Source organism: Molossus molossus, unplaced genomic scaffold (assembly GCF_014108415.1).
Source record: "Molossus molossus isolate mMolMol1 unplaced genomic scaffold, mMolMol1.p scaffold_m16_p_21, whole genome shotgun sequence".
In the NCBI taxonomy this organism is placed as follows: Eukaryota; Metazoa; Chordata; class Mammalia; order Chiroptera; family Molossidae; genus Molossus; species Molossus molossus.
Genome location: NW_023425357.1, coordinates 42,427,746 through 42,450,607, shown reverse-complemented (window position 1 = coordinate 42,450,607; position 22,862 = coordinate 42,427,746). Strand labels below are relative to the sequence as shown.

Genomic DNA, 22,862 nt, shown 5'->3' with positions numbered 1-22,862 from the left:
ACAAAAGAGGCTTGGAGCAGGACGGCCCAGTTTAGGGTGAAGCTTGTTCTGTTCTAATAGAGGAACCAAGAAATATCTCTGTAAAAGGAGAAGTGTGTCGCCGTGGCCCCCCGAATGCATACCCCACTTCTGTCCGCAGTTGAGTGCCCATTCTCTGGAAAGCCACAAACATTCCAAACCTGGACTTCTACTGAATCATCTCAAATTCTAACTCCACTGGTCCAGGGAAGGATGGGAGGTGGAGCAAAATTTCCAAAGAGGTTAAATAGGTCACCTCCACCCTTGGCTGTCATCCTGTCTCCTCCAAGCAGAGGGACCCACACGCAGAGACCTTCTCCTGGGCTCCTGGCACCATGACCCCAGTGAAGATGCTGCTCCTGGTCACCCTCCTTCTGGGGGCTTCTCTGCAGGCCACCCACGCAGGTGAGAGCGGAGGAGAGGGGGGCACCGAGCCGCGGCACACGCACTGCGTACCGCCCGCACCGCCCTCATTCCTGCGCGGCCGTGAGGCAGCTGCCACGGGACCGGGAGGGAGGCATTCAGGAGAACACAGTGATGATGACAAAAATAATAGGATGGTGGTGAGGAGGGCTGGGGAGGAGGCCCCAGCACTTGGGACTGGCTTGGTGAGGAACAACATGCTCCCACATCTCACACTCCAATGGTTGCGAGACTGTGACTGTGTTTGTGTTTCAACAGCGAAAAGTAAACAGTTCTCAGAAGTATTGTCAGGCCCTGGCCGGTTTGGCTCAGCAGTTAGAGCGTCGGCTCACAGACCAAAGGGTCATAGGTTTGATTCCTGGGTTGCAGGTTTGATCCCAGGCCCCAGCTGGGGTCGTGCAGGAGGCAACCAACGTGTCTGCCTCACATCGATGTTTCTCTCTTTCTCCCTCTCCCTTTCTCCCTCCCTTTCACTCTATTAAAAATCAATGGAAAAATATGCTCAGGTGAGGATTAACAAAAAAAGTATTTGTCAGCATGTGTTTAATGAATGGGGCTTCCATACCATGAGGGAATCAGACAAAAGCAGGAGAATTTGTTCCCAGAGGATGTGAACAAAGACATTTTTACATTCAGTTGGGAAAGGAAGGCTGAAATCATGCCCAAAGCTGGCAAGTGCCCGCGAGTGCCCGCCAGCAGCCTGAGGGCAGTCTCTGAGGTTATCTTGTCAGCGGGCCACCTGCAGTGGCTGCGTGGTCCCGCTTCTGTGAACCACTGGGCTGGCTCAGCTCTGAGCGCGAGTCTGACCAGGGTAAGCCCGGGATGGTCAGAGGGCACTTGGGCCTTCTTAGAAACATGCCAGTGTGGTATTAACTAAAATCACAAGGGTTGGATATTTGTCACGCAGAGGTGAGGAAATGAGCCCCGGAGAAGTGTCTTGGCACCTTGGGCCTCTGTTTTGTCATCTGTACAATGGGGTGGTGACAGCACTGTCTCCCGGTGCGCTGTGAGGACTGAGGGCTGCTGCTGGGGAAGGTTCAGCTCAGAGCCTGGCCCAGAGTAAACACCTGATGATTCAGGGCTGGTGCTGAGTGTGCACACACACACAGATGCACACACAGAGACACACATGCAAGGAAGCATGCACGACTCCCAAAACACACACAGAGACATATGAAGACACACATTCATACACACACACACACACAGGGCCTCCCAAAGCCCACACAGAAACTTTATGCACACTAATGTGCACATGTGACACACACAGACACATGTGAAGGCCCTTCACACACTCCCCACACAGAAACACACTCACAGATCCCCCCAAAACACACACACACACCACCTCATCCCTAACACAGACCCACCCCAATACCACACAGACACACACACAGAGACACATGTGAAGGCCCTTCACATACTCCCCACACAGAAACACATTCACAGATCTCCCCAAAACACACAGACACACACCACCTCATCTCTAACACAGACCCACCCCAACACCACACAGACACACACACAGACTCCCCTCCACAGACTGACAGACACACATACGCAGACACAGCACAGACACTCCCCGCAGCCACAGACACTCAGCCACACCCGCCTTGCCTCCCCCTCCGCAGCTCGGGGCACCAACGTGGGCCGGGAGTGCTGCCTGGAGTACTTCCAAGGGGCCATCCCTACCCGAAGGCTGGTGGCCTGGTACAGGACCTCGGAGGACTGCTCCAAGAGGGCCATTGTGTAAGTCTGCCCCTCACCGGGCGCTGAGTGTGGGAGCGGGAGGACGGGGAGCTCCCGGAGGGGTCCCTGGAAAGAGGAGAGCGTGGTCTTCCTCGTCCCCTCCATCATCCTGCCCTGTCCTATGCCCCCACACTGCAATGCCCAAAGGCCCAGGCTGTGAGGTCCAGCCTCTTGGTTGACTTATGGGAACACTGAGGCCGTGAGAGAGATGGGACAGCCCCATGTCACATGGGCAGTCCCAGGAGTCATTTCCCCTGGCCTGGGCCTGCACACTCCTAGTTCCCAGGCTCCTGGTGGGCTGGGCAGAATGAGGTGGCAGACAGAATTTCTTATGGCCCTGGCTCTCTGGGAGGGTCAAGAGTCACTGAGGACAGAGCCAGATGTCCCAGATGTCCTACTGACGCTGTGTGACTCCGGCAAGTCCTGGTCTGTGCAGGGTGAGGCTGCCCGGGGCTCTGCAGGGGCTCCGCCAGATGCCCCTGACAGTTCTCTCTCTCTCTGTAGGTTTGTAACTGTCCAGGGCAAGTTCATCTGTATGAACCCCGACGAAACCAAGGTGAAGGCGGCAATCAAATACTTGAAAAATGTCATGAAGTCACGTGGCCCCCGCAGCCAGTAGTCCTGCTTTCTCCCCGGACCCTGTGAAAGCTTCCAGGGGCCTCAGTGTTTGCTACCCCAACCCCAGCGGCCTGGGTCCAGTGAAGGCCCTACAAGGGCAAAGATGACCCCGGCCGCCTTTTCTGACAAAGAGGACTCCGACCTGGAACCATGGCATGAAATGGTCCGGATTAAAACATTTTTTCCTCAGTCTGGGTCAGTGTGTTCTGTCCACCCCAGGCGGCTGCACTGCAAGGGTCCCCAGAGAACACCCGGTCCTGCCTGTCCAGGTCGGAAAGGAAACTGAGGCTGAGAGGGGGACAAGGCTGCTGCAGGCCATGCTCAAGTGAGGGAGGCCTAGGCAGGGGTGGAGTTGAGGGGTTCCGTGGGAAGCGTAGGGGTGAAGGAGAGCTCAGCAGACCCTCCTCTCTGTCGTGTGCAGCAGGCAGGAGTTCCGTCTGGGAAGTGTCATCTGGGTTCTCAGGCCTCTCGTCTGCCCGGAAGACCGCACTCTCCCCCGGACCCGCCCCTGTGCTCACCTGTGAGCCCTGGCCTGGTGAGGAGCTGAGCACACACTGCCCCTAAAGCGTTTAATCCAATTCCACAGATGTTTCCAGAACCCTTCCTTGCAGGGTTCTGCTGAGTACTGGGGAGCTCGCTGGCCCGGGGGTTCCTGCAGCCCCCTCCCCATCTCGCCCACCTCTCACTATAGAATCGCAAGACCCAGGTCCCTCTCCCAGCTCAAACCCAGGCCAGTTTCCAGGGTCCTCAGCCTGTGTCCGGCCATCTGCCGTCTGAGCCTCGCCCCTGCCCTAGCACGATGTCCCATGGCGCCCAGGCTGCCTCCCTCCGCCCAGCCTCAGCCTGAGCCAGCCTCTTGGGAAGCCACTGAGAACAGCGCCCACCGGATTCTTTCTCCTGATTCCGCCAGCTCCTCCGGACTGTAGGGCAGCCCACCTGCGACAGCCCGTTCTCCCCTTGACTCCGGTGTGAGTCTGTCAGTCCTGACTCCTCCATTAGGTTGGGGGGCTCCGTGTGCTGCCCAGGGGACCCCACAGCCCATCAGCTCAGAAGGAGGGTGCAGGAGGCTATAACCACCACCTTTGGTCCCCTCTGTCCAGGCCCAGCTCCGGGCTGGAGCCCTCATGGGCAGGGCGGAGTCAGCGTTCAGATGCTAGTCCTGTCTCACCGTCCCGACTGGCCGTGGACTTGTGGCTTCTCTCTCTAGAAGGCAGTCTCGGGGGAGCAGTATTCATTTGGTCCTTCTCTTCCTAGGATTTTGTGATCTGCATTGTTTGAGGTTTTTTTCAGGCAAGGTTTTTGCCTCTTGCTGTCCCCTTGTGGTCAGTCGCCTTACTGCAGGCCGAACCAGCTCAGTTTCCAGCAGGGGCAGGAATAAAACAACAGTGATAGTAAAGAGGCTGATAATGGTGATGAAATGACTTACTCTGTGACCCCAGGGTCTCCTGGGCCACCAGCGGGCTCTCCCCCTGCCCTGAGCTTGAGGAGCGTTTCTGAAACAACTGCCTCAGACCCGGAATCTTGGGAGCACATCAGTTCGAGTTCTTTGTGGGAAAATGTCGTGGGGATCCATGGAGGCCCTGGGAGGTTGGGGGGAGGTGGAAGTAGGATGCTCTCATAAATTTGGGGGTGGGGTGAGGAGAGAAGGAGCCAGCAAAGGAGAGGGAGGATTCTTCATCCTGCTGGCCAGATCTGGACTCAGGAATGCATTCCTGTGCATTGCAAAATTGTCTTACAAGAAGCAAAACTTTTCCATCCCAGGGAAATCTCCCTCGGAGGCTCATACTGTAAACTCAGATAAGCAGAGCTGCTGTGAGGGCTGCGTGTGTGTGAGAGGGGGTTGGGGTGTGGGCAGGAATGCAGGAGATGGGACCAGCCACCAAGCTCTCCTGTGGGTCCCGTCAGGGGGGCGCAGGGCTTTGTTCAGGGCTAGTGGGCATTTCTTTAAGACCCAGGCTTTTATGTGTGGGTTTTCCTAGTTTTTTAAATGAAATGTCTCATAAATACAAAATACATAATGTATGTATAAGAAATGCCAACAAGGCAAACACCTGTATACACACATAAGTGCACACACACCCCCACAGACCTTTCCAGACAGAAACTCCATGCTGCTCTGAAGTCCGCATCGTCATCTGTCCCTGTTTATCACGCTCCTTGATTTCCTTTAGTGTGTCACATGTGTGTATATACATAGGTATGAATGTATATGTACAAGTGGTCCCTAGCAGTATGTTGATGCTTCTTACGTGTTTTCAAACTTTTGAACTTTATATGAAAGTTGACAGATTTCATACACACACTCTTCTGTGACTGGTCACCACGTGCTGACTCGGCTCCCTCATCTGCCCTCTTACAGAAGCCACATGGGTTGCCCAGGTCTGAGCAGTTTTCTGCTTTGCCTTCTGGTGCATGTGTAAAAGGATTTCTCTAGGGCAGTTCTCAACCTTGGATGCACTCTAGAATTACCTGGGAAAGCTTTGCAAAATGCTCACACCCTAGGCTCAATTGCAAAAGATCGACTTCACTGGTCTTTAGAGGGGTGGGGGTCCCAGGCACAGGCAGTTTGTGACTTATTCAGAAGCTACTCAGGTGACTAATAGACAGCCAGCGTTCAAGCTAACACTATAGGGTGTAGCTGTCCAAACCCATCCCTCAACAGTGTGGAAGAGTTCCCACCTGGCCATACCTTCATGGATACCTGGTAACGTTTCCCTGTAGCTTTCTCCTCCCCCCGTACAACTGGCAGCTGTCTGGAGCATAGTCACAAAGCAAAGCCTTTCTGCCCAACAACCAGCATGCTTCTTGCGCATGAGACTCCTCTCTGCGACCCTTCCTCTAGCCCCGCTGTCTGCCTGCTATCCGCCTGCGCACTGGGACCCAATACGACGGGCTGGGGTTTTGATTTTGCAACTCAAGGAGAGTTCTCAGCCTGGAGCAGGTACGGCCTCACTTGTCCCCTCTTCTCGCCCTCCCACACCCCAGCTCCAAAGCCGCCGCTTCCGGCCCCTTCCAGCTCTTCGTGGTTCTGTTCTGGCTGACTCCTGACCTCCAGGAAGGTGTGGTCTGCTCTGCTGCTCACCCCACTTATTGCTTCGGAAGTATTTCAGGGAGAAGGGGAAGCCCTGACTGTATGCTGCCAGTTGCTAAGAAAGCAACATGAGTTTACAAAAAATACGATGCCCCAGCTCCATCTCAGACCTACCGACTCAGACTGTCCAAGAACATCGGACACCTTACCTTTAGCAGTCCTCAGGGGACTGATGGCAGCGAGTCACCCTGTCTCACCCAGTATCCTCAAATGTAATACCAGAGTGGTATCTGGGACTGTTTCTGGCTCTGAAACCTCCCCTCAGAATTGCTGTCTTCCAAAGTCACAAGGTGTGAGGACTGGCAGCACCCCCCATGCCAGCACGGCAGACAGAGGTCGTGTTGCCCTTTCTGCCAGGGAGGCGGGATCCAGAATGAGCATTAGGTCAGCGAGGGCATGTGGCACTTGCCCTGGGCTCTGGCAAGCCCATCCCAGGAATCTCTGGCTCAGGAGTGCCTGCCCTCAACCCGCAGGCCGAGGTTTTTGCCCTTCACGTTGGCAACGGAAGCAGAAGCGACTCGGAGGCCCAGCAGCTCCACTAACCCGTCTGGGCTGTAAGTTTCCTGTGGCTGCCTAACCAGTGATCACCACCCAGAGGCTTAAAACCAGACATTTATCCTCTCAGGCTCTGAGCGCCAGGAGTCCTGCCAGGGAGGACGTCCCGGGCGGGGTCTCACCTGGAACTCGGGGCCTGGAGCTGGTTCGGTGGATCCCTGCTCCCGAGGGTGTAGGGCTGGGGCCCCTTCCCCCTCGGCAGCCAGAGGTCTGCTCTGGGCTCCCGGGACCTCTCACGGAACAGCAACTAGAAGCCGGCCAGGAGAAACCCTGTTCTCCAGTTTTTCCAAAGGAGTAACGACTGGGTCAGGCCCACTCAGGAAAGCCTCTTCTCACCGACAGCCGTTAGGAACTCCGCCTCCGCAGAACCCCTCGCTCTAGCCTAGTGTAACCCAACCACAGAGTGAGGTCCCATCGTGCTCAAAGGTCCTGCTCATACTCAAGGGCAGGGCGCCCTGCGGGTCTTCTTCAAACTCTGCCAACCACAGGGACTTCTGAAAAACTAGAATCTAGCCGCACCCCTAACTGAAATCCACCTGCAGGGACCAGGAGAAGCAAAAGCAAATATAGAGACAAGTTCTAAGGACTAATACCAAAGAACACTTTTATTTATTGATAAGATATAAAAATCCAGGTCTCTTAAACCCACACAACCTCCCCAACGATTTGGCAAGATCCACTCCGAGTCTGCGAGGGTGGGTAACAAGAACGAAGGGTGTCTTGCTTGGAGAGATGGGAGTGTGGGTTCAGATTTCTGTCCTGCTTCCTCTAAATCCCATCAACCTGGACTCTTCTCAAGGAGATGGGGAGGCCCCAGTCCCCAAGTGTAGGACTGGCACCATCTGTGTGTGACACAGTCTCCAAAACAAAGTCCTGTGGTCTGAGTGAACTTGGATGACTGCCAGACATCACACACACATCCTTTCTTCCCAACTGGTGTGTGGAAGTATGCAAGTTTAATACCAGATGAATAGAACACGGGGGTGCAACACACTAAGATGAGGGTGGGGGCAGGAAGGGTGGAGGGACTCTATGATCACAGCAACCCATGAGTGACTTTTGGTGCCCCCAGGTCACGAGACACTTGACTCATGTCACCAGGAAGTGCATGTTGAGTGAACCAACCCTGCAAGACAAGTAGTGGCACTTGCTGAGCACACAGTAGGGGCAGGGCCTCTCTGTCACAGAGTATTAATACTCCAGGAGTCTGGGTTTGGAGTGTTACGTCAGCATGTCGACACTGGGAGAGGGAAACACATTCTGTTTCCCTAACACGAGGTGAAGAAACCAGCCCCGCGCAGGGGAACCAGGCAACCATGACACCTTGGTCTTTTGATCCACAGCAGCACTACACACCCCTGTGCCCCACAGCCAGCTACACTGCCCACTGTGCACCCTCCCTGCAAATGGGTTTCCAACAGAGTGAACAGATGCAGAGACGAGAGCTGAGGGACAGGAGTCGGCTGGAGGAGCAGCTGTGTCCCGGGCGGGGTCCCTCCTAGGCATCGTTGAGATTGCTGTTGCTCAGGAGCACTTGCTCCCCAGGTTTGAAGGCTGGCATCCCGAGGTAGGGACAGCTGGCACAGCGGAAAGCATCGCCCAGGTAGCACTGTTGAGAGAAGAGACGATCACACTGGCAAGCTTTTCCCAGAGACAGAGCCAGAAGAACAAGATCCCTAGTTTCATGATATGGTGACAGTGGCCGGAAGAAAACGGCTGGGTGCATCGACAGGTCCCATGGGGACCCAAACACTAAGAGTTAAGATCTCTGGTTCCATGAGAACAATGGTCTATAGAAGCTCCTCAGGAGGCCACATTTCTATATCCTCAGCAGTTCAGATCACAGCTGAGCTCAGCTGAACAGGTCCACCAGGAAGTAGGAAGGGACAAAAATAAGAAACGAGTATGCTAACCCTCTCTTAAGAGATAACCTTGCTTCCGTTACAACCTACATACATGTTCTCATATTCACCTGTTATTAAAATACTGGGGCATTAAGTTCCTTAACTGGAGCTAGTCTGTGTGTAGTTCAGGATGATGCTCGACCCCACTAAGGATTTGGGGAATACTGAGTAATGATATTTACGTTTCCACAAGCCGACTTCGGTTGGGAGCTCATCTGTTCCCTGGACTTCTCCTTTTCCAGTTCTTCAGCAAGGCCACATGTGCTGCAGGGAACCAGTAGCTGATGAGTGAGACTGGCCACCACCCAGCCACTCCAAATCCTGGGCAGTGCCAAACGTGTCTAAGACTTTTCTCTTTACACCAGGATGTCTTTTTTGTTGTTGTTGTTAATCCTCACCTGAGGATATTTTTCCATTGATTTTTAGATAGAGTAGAAGAGAGGGAGGGAGAGAGAGGGAGAGAGAGGAAGAGAGAGAGAGAGAGAGAGAGAGAGATCGATGTGAAACACATCGACTAGTTGCCTCCCGCAGGTACATGCCCTTGACTGGGAGTCAAACCCAAGACCCTTCAGTCCAAGGATGGATGCTCTAACCACTGAGCAACTGGCCAGGGCTATACCAGGATCTTAACTCAACTGCCTACGAGCCAGGTAGGTAAGATAAACACATGCGGCTGTTTAGGGGGACGGTAAGAGTGGTGGGGAGGAGGAGACCCAGCAGGGAGATGTTCTATCTACAAAGGGCAGCCACTGCTCAGCAGTCGTCTTCCCCCCCACGCCCTGACAATCAGCTCAGGACATTACTTGACTAGCAGCGAGCGTCCGCTTTGATCTGCTCTAAGGGGACAACTTAGGGTGTGGTGAGCTTAGAGCAGGCTGGCCACTGCCCCGGCCATATTTCTGCTGCTCATCCAGTCCCTGCATCACACTACAACCCTGCCAGGTCTCTAACTGGGTTTCCTAGAACTCATTCACAGCTCTTCCTACTGACTGCCCGGAAGCTGCTTTGGGAGCTTCTCAGAAGCCAGGCCAGAAGACCCTGTTGATTTCACCCTTCCCTGGGAGACTTCATAGACACGGAATGCCCACCTTTCCTTGCTGAGTCAGGTTGGGGCTCACTACTCAGTTCTTCACAACTAAGTAATATATTGTTTGAGGATTCACATACAGGTGGTTAAACTATCAAAAAAGGGCCAAGAATAATTAATACAAACTTGGAATGGTAACCCCTTGTGGGGAAGAGGAAGCACGATGCAGTCGAGGAAGCAAGCAGAGGTGACCGCTAAGGTGCCATGTTTCTGATTCTCAATCTGGTGATCCGTACTTGGGGTTCATTTTACTTCTCTTTAAAATGTACCTGCCTACCATATTCTCTTGTATATATTATGCATTTCACAGTGAAACACGTGTCTGTTTATAGTAGGGCACTACTGCGATTCCTGGAGACTTCGAAGCCTCTGGAGGCAGCATGGCCGACGGTGCTAACGCCAGCACTTACCAGTTCTTACAGGCCTTCCTCTTCTTCCCCTCTCCACACGCAGGGGCCCGCAGGGAAGCTGGGTCTGGCTTCTTCAAATCTTCTGGATCCAGCAGCTCATCTGAATCGATGAGATCCTGCAGAGTGTTCAAAGCAGTTAGTGACAGTTATGGCCTCTGCTAATGAGGCTAAGGTGGTCACAGGAGGAGAGAGCAGGGTTGCACCGACTGTGTAAAAAGGCCCACCATCCTCCTTCGGGAGACCCTCACGTTTGAGCTGACCACCACAGTGAACCAAGGTGCACAGAAGATGCACTAGGTTGTGGGGGGACTGGGAACTGACTTACAACGAACATATTATGTGTACGTTGGGGAAGGGAGGCAGGAAGAACAGAGAAAGAAGCGTTTTACATATATGAAGGGCTGTCAGGTGAAAAGGGTTTGAATAAAATAGTTTCTCTATAATTCCAGAAAAAAGGGGCAATAATGATACATTCATTGTGTAATTTTTTGATAATCATGTGGGCGATTAATCTGTAAGTTCTATGAGGGCACAAACCATAGCCTATTTTGCTTGCCACTATAACTTCGATGGTTGTAGAAATGAAGAACTTTATTACAGAAGGACTGATCAAAGATGGAGAAGCATTGCTTTTAAGACAGTGAGTGTTCAGTGACTTGCCCAAAGGAGCCAATATGATAGTTCAGCTGACAAACTCTTTTCAGGTTTGCACATGCCCACAAGAGTCTTTAATATGTCACGTGAAGTAAGAATGAGAACACCTGTGTGGAAAAGCGATGCGGGTGACAGGCACAGCCACAATGCTGCGCTTTAAACACTTTCCCACCTACCAGTCCAGAGAGGCTACTCCAAACCAGACACATTCACACCCAAGGTGGGGCATAAAAGAAAGCAATCAAGTGGCCACAGTGCTGACTCACCATGCTCTCATCCTCCATGTCATTAGCTGAGAGGGTCCAGAGTTTGGCAGCTGCAGGGTCCATAGCAGGCTTCACTGAGTCCAACCAACAAAAGAAACAGAGCTCTACAAAGAAGCCTTAAACGAACTGTAAGCAAACATAAGTGCTTTCGCCCTGGCTGGTTTGGCTCAGCCGTTAGAGCGCTGACCCACAAACCGAAGAGTCACGGGTTTGATTCTGGTCAAAGGCGTGTACCTTGGTTACAGTTCAGTCCCCGGCCCTGGTCAGGGTTGTGTGGGAGGCAACCAGTCGATGTGTCTCTCTCACACTGATGTTTTTCTCTCTCTTGCTCCTTCCCACTCCATCTAAAGATAAAAATGGAAAAGTATCCTTGGGTGAAGATTAAAAAAACAAACAAACAAACATAAGTGCTTTCTACTGACACTATGTAGAGAACATACTGAACTGAAAGTCAAAGACTCGGGTTCGAGGCCCAGCTCTACCACTTACAAAGGCATGAACTTTAGGCCAGTTGCTATGATAGTGACAGAAGCCATCATCTGTTAAGCACTTGCTTTGTGCCAGACATTATGTGAAGCATTTTACACACATCATCTAATTTAATCCTGCTGACAACCCTATGAAGCAAGTATCTGTCATCCTGATTTTACAGATGAGGAAACAGGTTTAGATACTTAGGCCAGTTGCACAAAGACACATATGTGATACTGTCTAATGCTTTTACTTCCCCTCCATACTGCTTTCTCTTCATCTTAGTTTCCATCCTCAGAACATGGGAGCCAATGGTATTCCCTGAACCTACTGCAAGTGACTGAAGATTAAATGAGTGTGTGCCAAAAAGCATCATGAATAGCACGGCTTTAGCCTCTCATAAACCTGTTACATACAAGAAAATAAGCTCTGGAGCTGATGGTGGCAGTGTAACAAACTGATGGCAGATACAAACCTCCTGAGTTTCTCTATGGGCCAGGAGATCACAAGGAATGGCCGGAAAGGGCTGAGATCCTGATTCAATGTGGGCGTGTCCTCAAATGGGTTGGGGGTGGTGTGTGAGTGTAAGAGCACCCCCTAGTGATCACTGTCACAACTACATGCTCGGACCTTCCACTGGGCAAACTGCTCATCTAAGCTGCTCCCACCCATTTGTATTATGAACCCAAAGGTTAGGATTCCAAAGGATTTCTTGCAGATGTAGGCTAGCCAGTCAAAACAGAGCGGTGAGCCCCTTTCCCCAACTGCCAGTAAGATGCTCAGTCCTTCCGAGGAAGCTAAGGCCACGCTGGGGGAGGCCCTCCCCCACCTCATGGGCGTCCAGACCAGTCCCGGCAGCGCTCGCCCAGCTCTGGGCCACCCTGCCTGTTTCAGAGCTCGCCTGCGCCTACTCGGCTTATCCTGCACGAAGATGAGGTGACAGTGATGGAGGATAAGATCAATGCCCTCATTAAAGCAGCTGGTGTAAATGTTGAACCTTTCTGGCCAGGCTTATTTGCAAAGGCTCTGGCCAATGTCAGCACTGGGAGCCTCATCTGCAATGCAGGGGCTGGTGAACCGGCCCGCAGCGGGTGCTGCCCCAGCAGGGGGCCTGCCCCCTCCAGACTGCTGCCCCAGCTGAGGAGAAGAAAGTGGCAGCAAAGAAAGAAGCTGAGGAGTCTGATGACGACGTGGACTTCGGTTTTTTTGACTAAAGTTCTTTTGTAACACATTCAGTAAAAAGCTGAACTCTAAAAAAAACACAGAGTGGTGCAAATGTACTATAAATTTTTTACCTCACAGCCGGGATGACTTTCTCAATTCAGGCATTAAAAAGAAGTGATGGGACACGCAAAGTGGAGTGGGGGAGTGTAACTTTCTGAGCAGAAGAAATGTTTTCATAAGTGTCTTAGGATCCTCAAAGTAAGAAAAGCTGACTATTGGCACAAAGGTAAAGGACACAAGGGAAGAGGAACAGGGCACTCTTATCGACCATGCCCACCACCACGAGGTCTTCTGAGGATAAATGTCAAAATTCTAATGCCTGGATGCCCTGGCCAGGTAGGTCAGTTATTTGGAGCGTCATCCTGTACACTAAAAGGTTGTGGATTTTATTCCCAGTCAGAGCATAAACCTGGGTTGTGGGTTTGATCCCTGGGAGGCAACCGATCGATGTTTCTCTCTCACATTGATGTTTCTCTTGCTCTCTGTCTCTCTCTCTCTCCCCCTCTCCCTTCCTCCCTTTCTGAAATCAATAGGAATATCCCTGGGTGAGGATTAAAAAAACATTCTGGGGTCTAGAAAGACTTCATTAACTCAACTCTGTGACTCAGGCCTCTAAGATCTGGAGGCCTCAGTGTCCTCCGGTGCAGAAGGGCTGAACTAGATAATATCTATGTGTTATTTCAGTTTGGGATCTAAAAATGCCTAGGACAATAGTACATTAAGCATTCTTCCATTTGGAACTGACAGAAATTAAGAAAGGGCTAATCCTCTAAAAAATCTCACCACCTCATTCAGATCTCTCGCTCAATTTCTAATGTGTCCTTCCAGGCCTATTCAGACAGAACATCCAGACTTACCTGAAGGAGAAAACTTCTTGGCAGTAGAAAGCTTAAGTTGACTAGAAGAACCCACTTCAAAGTTGGGTTTTTTGCCTGTAATTTGCACAGAGAGCAAGCTGTCACTATGGTAATCCAGATGTTCTTGGACAGACTGTATCTCCTTGGGGCTCAAGGACTCCCGCTGCAGCTGGAATTCAAGACATCAAAAGGATTAGGTCACATTTCTACAAAATGATGTTCTATGTCCACCGAAACAGGCATCAAGTACTCATTTCTATGTTTTAAGTACTACACAGAATGGCAGGATATTATATGCAGGATAATAGCAGGAGATAACAGACATCATCTCATGCCTCACATTAGTTTCTTACTGATCAGAACCCTAGAGTGTAGCTTTTATCTACATTTTTACATTGAGCCTATCATTTGAAAAGTTTTAAAACATTTATTAAATATCTGCCTATTATGTATAAGGTACTGCTAGAGTCACTGTGGAGGTTGTGGTGATTAATATAAAGATGAATCAGATATGGTCCATTGAATAGGATTCAAATCTATAGGGAAGCATGCCCACCATAAACACACTAAAATTTATATCTTACAAGGAAAAGAACAACAGGAGGAGGGAAATGCTTTCTATGCTCCTTGGGAAGTAGCAGCAGAGAGTAAAAGTAGAAAAGTAGGTGGGGGTGCTGTGTCATTAAAACAATAACAACTTCTGCGTCTCACAATTACAGAATGTTTAAATAAATCATAGCCCACCTGTAGCACTGAGTATTGTTACATCATTAATATGAACAAGGGGTAACACAGAGATGGGTAAATGTCCAAAGAGCTAGTGACCAAACAATGTATACGTATGACGTTACTGACATTAGAAAAAGATGTGTATATGTACATATGTATATGTAGATGTGTGTGTACGTGTGTGTATACTTGCAAAAACATTTTTTAAAAGTCTGAATAGCCATACAAAAAAATGTATTGGTGGCTTCCTCTGGGGAGGGAGGTGTGAGCAAGGACTGGAACGTCACTTTATATTCAATATTCTTCAGTATTAATTGAATTTTTATGAGCATCCCTTATTTTAGAACAAAAAAACAGAAAATCTTTTAACTAAAAAGAAAAATAAAGGGTAGGCATGAATAAATTAAGGTCTTCGGTTATGTGGCAAATCAGTGGTATAATGGCTCTCATATTACATTTACCTCTCGTGAATGAAAATTCATTCAGAGAAGAATGTAGAAATATAAACACCTCTATTTAATTAAAATATTTCCACTGAACTGTCAAAAATGGGATTTCTCCTCCAGCCTACTCCAGCCTCCCATCAATATCTGAAGATGATCTAGGGAACTGTGCTTCACTTGGGCCTAGGATTTACATCCATTAGGGGATCTGTGTTCTTCTTTGCCTGCCTCGGGGGTCACCGTCACTAACCCAGTATTGAGACCAGAATGTGCCCCGAACCCACAAGGGCCCCAGCTAAACCTCTTCAAAGGAGATTTATCCCAGAGGTTTTGTCCTTTGAGGCACCATGCAAAGTACTTCTCAACTTATTTCCTAGTCTAAGGGAACCGAGAACCTCACCTTCAAGACTGTTATCGCCCCAATTCTCTTTGTATCGTCTGACAAAGAGATACTGGGTTTAGTGACCCAAGGTTTAAGTTCCCAGCAAAGAAGGTTGTCCACCAACATACCTCTTTTACTTCCACAAGACCAGAAAGAGTCAGGGCCGAACACAACTTAGATGCTGTCTTCACTTTGCTATTGTTAACTGCCAAGAGAAAAACCTCAATCAATAGCTTTATAGGTCAAAGCAGGAAAAATAATAAAGGCTCTATCCTATTTGGGTTAATAGGCACTAACACAATAACCTTTTCTGTTTAATGTATATATATTTTAGTGATGATATTTTAATTTGACTTGGTTATTCAAAATTCTCTTACCAAAGCTCTTAAGTTTTATATAATAATTCCATTATTGTTTCTTGTCGCCCTCTGCTTCTTAGAAATACTTAACCTTACAGGGGTTGTTAGATTGAGAAAGAGGCTTAGAAACTCTAAAGTAACAGGTACTGTGTTCTTGTTATAGTTCTGACAAAAGACATTGTGTTTAGTCACTAAAGTTTACATTCCCAGCAAAAAACAGATACCTGCTATACACATCACAAGTTTACATCTCCACATAAACACCTTCATACATTTCAAAATACTTTCATTTCATTTCATTTCTATGAAGTCATCACATTTTTTTTTTAAATCCTCACTCAAGGATATTTTTCCATTTATCTTCACATACAGGGGGAGGGAGGGAAGGGAGGGAGGAGGAGAGAGAGAGAAGAAGAAAGGGAGAGGGGGGAGGAGACAGAGTCGGGGAGAGAGAAAGAGACAGAGACATCTCACATCGACTGGTTGCCTCCTGCTCAACTCCAACCAGGGCTGGGGACCAAACCACAACCGAGATACATGCCCTTGACTGGAATCAAACCCGAGACTCTTTGGTCCACGGGCCGACGTTCTAACCACTGAGCCACTGGCCAGGGCGAGTCATCACATTTTGATGGAAAGTCTACTTAAAAACTGTTAAAATTCAGCCCAGCTGGTGTGGCTCAATGGTTGGGCATCGATCCATGTACCAAGAGGTCGCAAGTTCGATTCCCAGTCAGGGCACATGCCCTGGTTGTGGGCCCGACCCCCGTGGGGGGCATGCAGGAGGCAGCCAATCCATATTCTCTCTCATCAGTGTTTCCATCTCTCTCTCCCTCTCCCTTCCTCTCTATCTAAAATCAATAAAGAAAAAATATTTTTTAAAAAATTGTTAAAATTCAGAACTGAATAACTTTGACACTTTACCACTTGAACAAAAAGGATAGGTTTTTATTTTTCGTATTCTATCATTAATTTCCCACGAATCAATAATTACCTCATCACTCCCAGACTTCCAGTCACTATTTTTCAACTATACCTATGGATGCACAAGAAATTTTAAAAGTTCAGGGAGGTCTTGAGGACCCTTTACCTCGCTTTCCCATGGTAACATCTTATATAATTCTAGTATAGTATGAAGACCAGGAAACTGACATTGATAGTCCACCGAGTTTATCCATATTTTACCAGTTTTACACGCACTCGTGTGTGTCTATGTTTCTATGAAATCTCAGCACATGTGTAGGTTAGAGTAACCACAATTAAGACACAGAATGTTCCATGACCACAAGGAACCTCGTATTAATCCTTTACAGCCTCATACCACATCCTCTGGCAAGCACCAACTTGTTCTCCACCATCTATAACTTTGTTATTTCAGAAATGTTGCATGAATGAAATCAGATGGCATATGACCTTTTGAGACTGGCTTTTTCACTCAGCACGATTCCCTTGAGATTGATCCAAGTTGTTGGGCATATGGAGTTTGTTCCTTTTTACTGTTGCATAGTTTTCCATGGTATAGAAATAACAAAGGTTAACAGTTCACTTGTTAAAGGACCCAGTCATTTTTAGATAAGCAGTTTCCTTATATTTTATTACCTAATGGGTCAAAGACCTCAAATTTCTTCAGATGTGTTGCTTAAGATTTTACAATAATTTATCTCTAAGGAGAAGGTTTGCTGTAGAAATATTGATCTCCAAATGGTATCTCCTGCTCAGAGAGATGCAACAAATATACCTAAAGATTCAACCCTATTAAAGTCTAGTCTTCTAAGTGAAGATTTCCTTACCTACAGCTGTCTCTATTGGCTCTTTCAGAAAAAGACATCCACCAGGCCGAAGGATCCGGGCCATCTCAGCCAGAATCTCAGCAGTGTGCAGCGTGGTACTTCCAGGAATTATACCCGATAAAATAACGTCAAAGCTAGACTCTTTGTGGGCAGCTGAAAAGAAGGAAGACTCTATCAGCAATCACCTGGACCCCAGAAGCAATCTCCCAAGCCCTCCCAAGCCCCCATGAAGGCTACAGCCTGGCCTTGTAGAATGCACACCTACCTGTTCAGCAAATGCTATTAGAATATCATTACTATCAAGAGGGGCAAGGACATGGCTGCCCTGCTCTCCTTCAGTCTTACTAATTTCATATCCTTTGGTACGCTCAGGGAAAGAAGTCAAAAAGGAAGCTAGATGAAGAGTAAGCTTTTTAAAAAAAATGTGGAGTGCCCTGGCCGGTTTGGCTCAGCAGTTAGAGCGTCAGCCCACAGACCAGAGAGACCAGGGTTCGGTTCCTGCTAAGGGCAGGTACCTCAATTGCAGTTTGTCCCTGGCCCTGGTTGGGGTCGTGTGGGTGGCAACCAGCCGATGTGTCTCTGTCACATGGATGTTTCTCTCTCTCTCTCATTCTCCCTCTCTCCCTCCTGCTCTATCTGAAGATAAATGCAAAAGTGTCCTCGGGTGAGGACTAAAAAAAAAAATGTGGAGTATCTAATAAGAAACAAGAACATACTTTTACAAATCATCAATTACACTACTGAGCTCACCATATCTCAACTGAAAAACAACAGGGTAACCAGCCACTACTATCACGTGCCACCCAAAACAAAAACTCAGTTATCATGGAACGACAGAAATACAGCCCTCCCACTGAAACCGACCCATCTCCTCCCACCCCCATCCTGGGTAGGTGCTTACACTGCAACAGCTGGTTGATGTTTTCCACAGACACTCGGCCTTCACTGCCAGTTAACGCCTGAAGTTTATCCACCAGATCTTTCAGAGCCTCTGCCTGGGACGACTTATCCCAGACCACCGCCACAAACTGGCCAGCTGAGATTCCGAAGTCTGCCATTCCTGCAGTGCTGCAGACCTAAAAACCACGGGCCAAAGAGTTAAGACAAAGCAGAGATACAAATGCAATTTCATCCATGAGGCACCATTGAATATGATTAGAATCACAACCTAATTCTGACGGGGAATGCTGACCACATTAGAAAATCTTCCTGCCAATACGAGAGCCTGAATAAATAAACCCATTATCCCAAGGTTTCATAACCCCAACATACACAAACAAAGCAGGTGGCTTCCTCAGTAAGAATCCTGTCACGCAAGGAGCTTGAAGGTAGAAAGATTATTTCCTCTTTGATATGAGACAACTTGGCTTGACCAGAATATAAAACACACAGGACATTAGGCAGAAGTATGACTCAGCAAGCAAAGCAAATAAATTGGCAGACATAACCCAACCACAAGCTTAATGTTTTTCTTTTAAAGACACAAGTTATTAAATTTCACAAATTGAACTCTTTCATCAAAACATGATCAATTTGCCCTGGCCAGTTTGGCTCAGCGATTGGAGTGTCAGCCCACGGACCAGAGAGTCCCAGGTTCGGTTCCCGCTAAGGGCATGTACCTAGGTTGCGGTTCGTCTCTGGCCCGATTAGGGTTGTGAGGGTGCCAACCAGTTGATGTCTCTCTCTCACGTCGCTATTTCTCTCTCTCTCTCTCTCTCTCTCTCTCTCTCTCTCTCTTCCTTCCTCTCTCCCTCCTGCTCTATCTGAAGATAAGTGCAAAAGTGTCCTTGGGTGAAGATGGAAAAAAAAAAAGATCAATTTTTCAATAATCAATAGTATCTACCATGTCTTTCTTTAACACTTAGTATTAGCCAAAGTGTTCAAAACACTTTACATCCACTATCTCAACTGAACCTCTGAACAACCTTAAATTAGCTATTATTCCCATTTTATAGCCAGGAAACTGAGGTTATTGATTTTGCCCAGGTCACACAATTAGTAAGTGTTATATGGATAAAGTAAGAGCTGGAGTTTGAATCCAAGTCCATATGACCGTAAAGCCCATGCTTTTAACTTATGGAAATTTCCTGGCATGGGTCAACTTTCTTCTTCCATTTGATACTCAGATGAGTATAGAATGTGCTCACAATGAATTCAGGTCAGGAGATAGCACTACTCAGTTCCTCCTTTCTTTCTTAAATATTAATACCACAAAGTTTCCAACTTAAAATAGCTCTAATAAATGACATAAAGACAGAAGCTGTGGTGGAGACATCAAGGATTAATCAGTCTTATGATGAACACTTCGTCTTCTGCAGAAGTGGCTAAGTGACAATTATGCCACCATGGACACTCTAGGACTGAATGTAAGCCATGTCCACTACATTCTTCCTTCTTTAAAAATGTTGACTTCAAGTGACTTGCTCTTCTGCCTACAAAACATGCCCAGGTTAGCCAGTCATCCTTCACTGCTACAGTACTTTGATTTTGTTGCTAATTTCCTAAAGGAGTTACTAAAGGTTTTCTTTTCTAGAGCAAAATCAAAACTCCTTCGTCTTCTGGATTCAGGTCCTCCATAATCTGGCTCCATGTGTATCTCCCACCTCTCCAAAGTGAATCCCTCTTCATTCTATGAAAAACCTTTGCATTTACACTCTATCATGCCTTTTATCTAGTTCCTTCCATGTACAATGCACACTCTTTATTATCCCGACCTGACTTCAAGTCACAGTAAAAGGGTGCCAAGTGTTATCAAACAATCAGGATTCCTTGGTCACCGAGTTATGGTTTTTGAGTCCCTTAAAAATGCACAATCATGAAATAAAAACTTTTAAGCTTTACTGTCTTATGATATTGAGGAAGAAGCTTTGCAAATCCTAAAGGTGAGCAATTTGGGATCAATATCACATTTAAGAAATAGCCAGGGAATATAGGAATATGGACTGCTGGGTATTAAGTTATAAGAAACAAATGACGTTTCTAGAATGATGTTGGAACAGGATCTCCCTTGGGACACTAAAGAGAAACAATACTCCCTGTTCAACAGTGACTACTAAATCTTGCACTGTACTCAAAGAAAAATCCTCAGGAAAGAACCGAAGGGCCAGAAGTTACTTATTAGCTACAGAAAAACAAAGACTCAGGTGTCTGGACCTTTACAGCAACCTGTACAGAGGCAGAGTTTTATAGAGCAAAGGTTTTGAAATACAGATTAACTGGAGTTCTATCTATCACTAGATCTTCTCATTAATAGCTACATGACATGGGTCAGTTATTAGCCCCTCTCTTTTCTCATCAATAAAGGAAGAATGATAATTTCGTATTTGCAAGGCTGCTGTAAGAAATAAATGAGAAGATGAAAACACGCAAAGCACTCAGCAGAGTCTGGCACACAAAGCTCAATAAAATAATATTCTGAAACAACTCTGAGGCTCCACTTCTCGATGGCTGGGAGAAATGTGAAGCTTCTTTTTCATTGTTGGAATTATCCAGTGTAAGAGCTGCATTTTATGACATCTTTCTTATACAGTACTCCAGTGGGACTGTGTCAGTAAAGTACAAGAAGGTAAAATGCTTCATATTCCATATTCCCCCCAAACTAATCTTCTATGGTAAGAGAGAGTTCATAAAATATATTTATCAAACATTAACCCTCAAAAAACTGACTCAGCCACAGGTTTTGGTCAGTATTTTCCTAATACAATGGGAGAGAATGTTCTTTTAAATATCTAAAAGCCAAAGTGTGATGTTTTTCATCATCAGAGTTTTGTGCTGCTGTCAATCTGTCTTTCTAAAAACTACAAATAAAATAAGGAAAAACTGTGGCACTTAAGTCAACACACTTAGAAGTGTGACTCAGAGCCCAATTTCATAACTAAAGAGAGGTGGAGCAGAAGTCACTGTCATATCACTGGACTTGTTTGTCATACTCCTCTCCAACTCATTGCTGCACACACATGCCTATGAATCTTCTAAAACGTTACTGGCAGGCAGTGACAGCAGAGGTCTCAGCGTAACTTCTGAAGATGCACTTGTTTATTTTTAAGGTACCCAGTAAACATAAAATCTTGAGGCATTCGTCTCCTCTTAAAGAATAAACAGGGCCAAAAGAAAAAACTAAGATTGAAGTTTAGGTATCAATTCAAACCCAAAATCAAATCCTTTTAAGTCAGGTGCATAAAAGAAATCTGAGAATCCTGACAGTCATTAAAAAATAAAATTTTAATTAAAATGAACTGACTGGGTTCATGCACGCATATATGCACCCCCCACTGTGCACGCATACACAAAAAGTAATAATTAGCAAGGAAAAGAAATGGAAGACTACCATCAGGCAGTTAGGTGTGTGTCAAGAGTTAAGGGTTTCAGAACGGATATCCAAGTGCTAGAATTTCCACAGAAAAGGCTCATTTGAAGGTAAGTGGATAGAACTCAGAAACACAACAAAACACTGATGGAGCAGTGCTTTATCAAAATCCAGAGATATGGAAATGAAATTTTAATATTTGGGGACTTTTGCTTAGGAGGATATCCCCCACACTCATGCAGGGAAGAGCAAAATGATTTGAAAAATCTAGGGTTGGTAAGGGGTGTTCAAAACAAAGAGAAGGGTCTGACTGCGAACACAAAATTTACAGAAAGACATGCCTAGCTCCTGTCACCCTTAATCCCTTTTCCCAAACCATTTACATCTTCCTACTAGTATGAAGCCTTCTCTGATGATAGGTGTCCCAGAGAGGTGCTCTGCATTGACATGAGACCAGTCCATGACCTTCGAGTCACCCAGAGCTTGGCACTCAATGTCTGAATGATTGCTATCAGCCTTTACAAATTTGCATTTCCTACAAATCACTTAGGAGCATTTGTTAAAATAAGATTCCTGGACTACACCCAAATGTACTGAATCAACTCTCCAGAGAAAGACCTGGGTACCGGACTTTCCGAGGACATTTTGTTCAGATAGAGTGGGAGGGAGGGAGAGAGAGAGAGAGAAACATCGACGTGAAAGGGACACATCGAGTGGTCGCCAGCCACACGACCCAACCAGGACCGGGACAAACTGCAACCGAGGTACATGCCCTTAGCGGGAACCGAACCCGGGTCTCTCCAAACCGCAGGCCGACGCTCTAATCGCTGAGCCAAACCGGCCAGGGAAGTACCCAACTTAACAAGCATCCTATGTGGTTCTTCCGATCTGGCAAGTTTGGGAAATATATTATTATACCGACTACACCCCTTTGTAGGTTTAGGGAAATCACTGGCTTAAAATTACAACCTGGAGGTTTCTCCAACGACCGAAACGTCTTCAGTTTGGGGGGCTGAGGCCCAAGGTCACAACAGCTGGCTACTGGCAGAAGTGGCTCTCAGACCCAGGTCTCCCGGGGCCCAGCTCAGGGCTCTTCCTCCTGACCCCGCGGTTCCCGGGGCCTCAGACCGGGGCCGCCAGCGCAGCAGACGAGGCAGCCCAGGAAGGACAAGGGGCCACAGCTCCAGGAGCCCGGCGCAGACAAAACCAGCCCGGCCCCTCACACCGGCTTCTCTGGGCAAAAGCCCGCCGTGGACCTTGTGGCCAAGGCTAGGTTCCCACCATGGGACGGGGCTGTGACTCGGAAATGGGAAGATCTGGGGACGAGCATGAGTCGGGAGGAGACCATTGGGGGAGGTCGGGTTCTTCGGTCACCCCAACAGCACCTACCTGGTACCCAGGTCTCGCTCTCCGCTTCTCCACAGCTACTGGCTCTCCGCCACGCGCCTCTCGCGAGAGAAGGAGGAGGATCCGCGGCGCAAGAGGGCGGAAGTGGCCGCGCCGCGTTCGCAGAGCTGTCCGTCACG

The 22,862-nt window shown here is 47.9% G+C and overlaps 2 protein-coding genes and 1 pseudogene across 3 annotated transcripts; 2 read left to right on the top strand and 1 right to left on the bottom strand.

Moving 5' to 3' along the window:
- The first annotated feature begins 353 nt into the window (after positions 1–353).
- CCL17 (C-C motif chemokine ligand 17) lies at positions 354–2,809 on the top strand. Its single transcript, XM_036276071.1, has 3 exons — positions 354–423; positions 2,073–2,190; positions 2,695–2,809. Exons 1-3 carry the CDS (start codon positions 354–356, stop codon positions 2,807–2,809), a joined length of 303 nt encoding a protein of 100 aa, XP_036131964.1.
- A 5,036-nt stretch (positions 2,810–7,845) lies between these two features.
- On the bottom strand, positions 7,846–22,798 carry CIAPIN1 (cytokine induced apoptosis inhibitor 1). 2 transcript variants are annotated; one of them, XM_036275653.1, is made up of 9 exons: positions 22,726–22,798; positions 17,932–18,106; positions 17,031–17,183; positions 15,010–15,086; positions 13,328–13,496; positions 10,776–10,849; positions 9,856–9,971; positions 8,541–8,622; positions 7,846–8,063 (listed from the first exon to the last, which is right to left on the bottom strand). In XM_036275653.1, exons 2-9 carry the CDS (start codon positions 18,086–18,088, stop codon positions 7,953–7,955), a joined length of 939 nt encoding a protein of 312 aa, XP_036131546.1. In that variant the 5' UTR covers positions 18,089–18,106; positions 22,726–22,798; the 3' UTR covers positions 7,846–7,952. The 2 variants fall into 2 exon arrangements, with proteins under 2 accessions (XP_036131546.1, XP_036131547.1); XM_036275654.1 differs by lacking the exon at positions 22,726–22,798 and adding an exon at positions 18,303–18,357.
- On the top strand, positions 11,548–12,460 carry LOC118638761 (annotated as a pseudogene).
- Positions 22,799–22,862: the final 64 nt, after the last annotated feature.

Bases quoted from the DNA above. Each gene is read 5' to 3' on its own strand.
- CIAPIN1 (XM_036275653.1), bottom strand. From the start codon at position 18,088: ATGGCAGACTTCGGAATCTCAGCTGGCCAGTTTGTGGCGGTGGTCTGG. The intron at 13,497-15,009 runs GTATGTTGGTGG...CTTGAATTCCAG, and splicing joins GTCTTGTGGAAGTAAAAGAG to CTGCAGCGGGAGTCCTTGAG. The intron at 8,064-8,540 runs GTAAATATCATT...TTCTCTCAACAG, and splicing joins CGAAGTCGGCTTGTGGAAAC to TGCTACCTGGGCGATGCTTT.
- CCL17 (XM_036276071.1), top strand. From the start codon at position 354: ATGACCCCAGTGAAGATGCTGCTCCTGGTCACCCTCCTTCTGGGGGCT. The intron at 424-2,072 runs GTGAGAGCGGAG...CCCCCTCCGCAG, and splicing joins TCTGCAGGCCACCCACGCAG to CTCGGGGCACCAACGTGGGC. The intron at 2,191-2,694 runs GTAAGTCTGCCC...CTCTCTCTGTAG, and splicing joins TGCTCCAAGAGGGCCATTGT to GTTTGTAACTGTCCAGGGCA.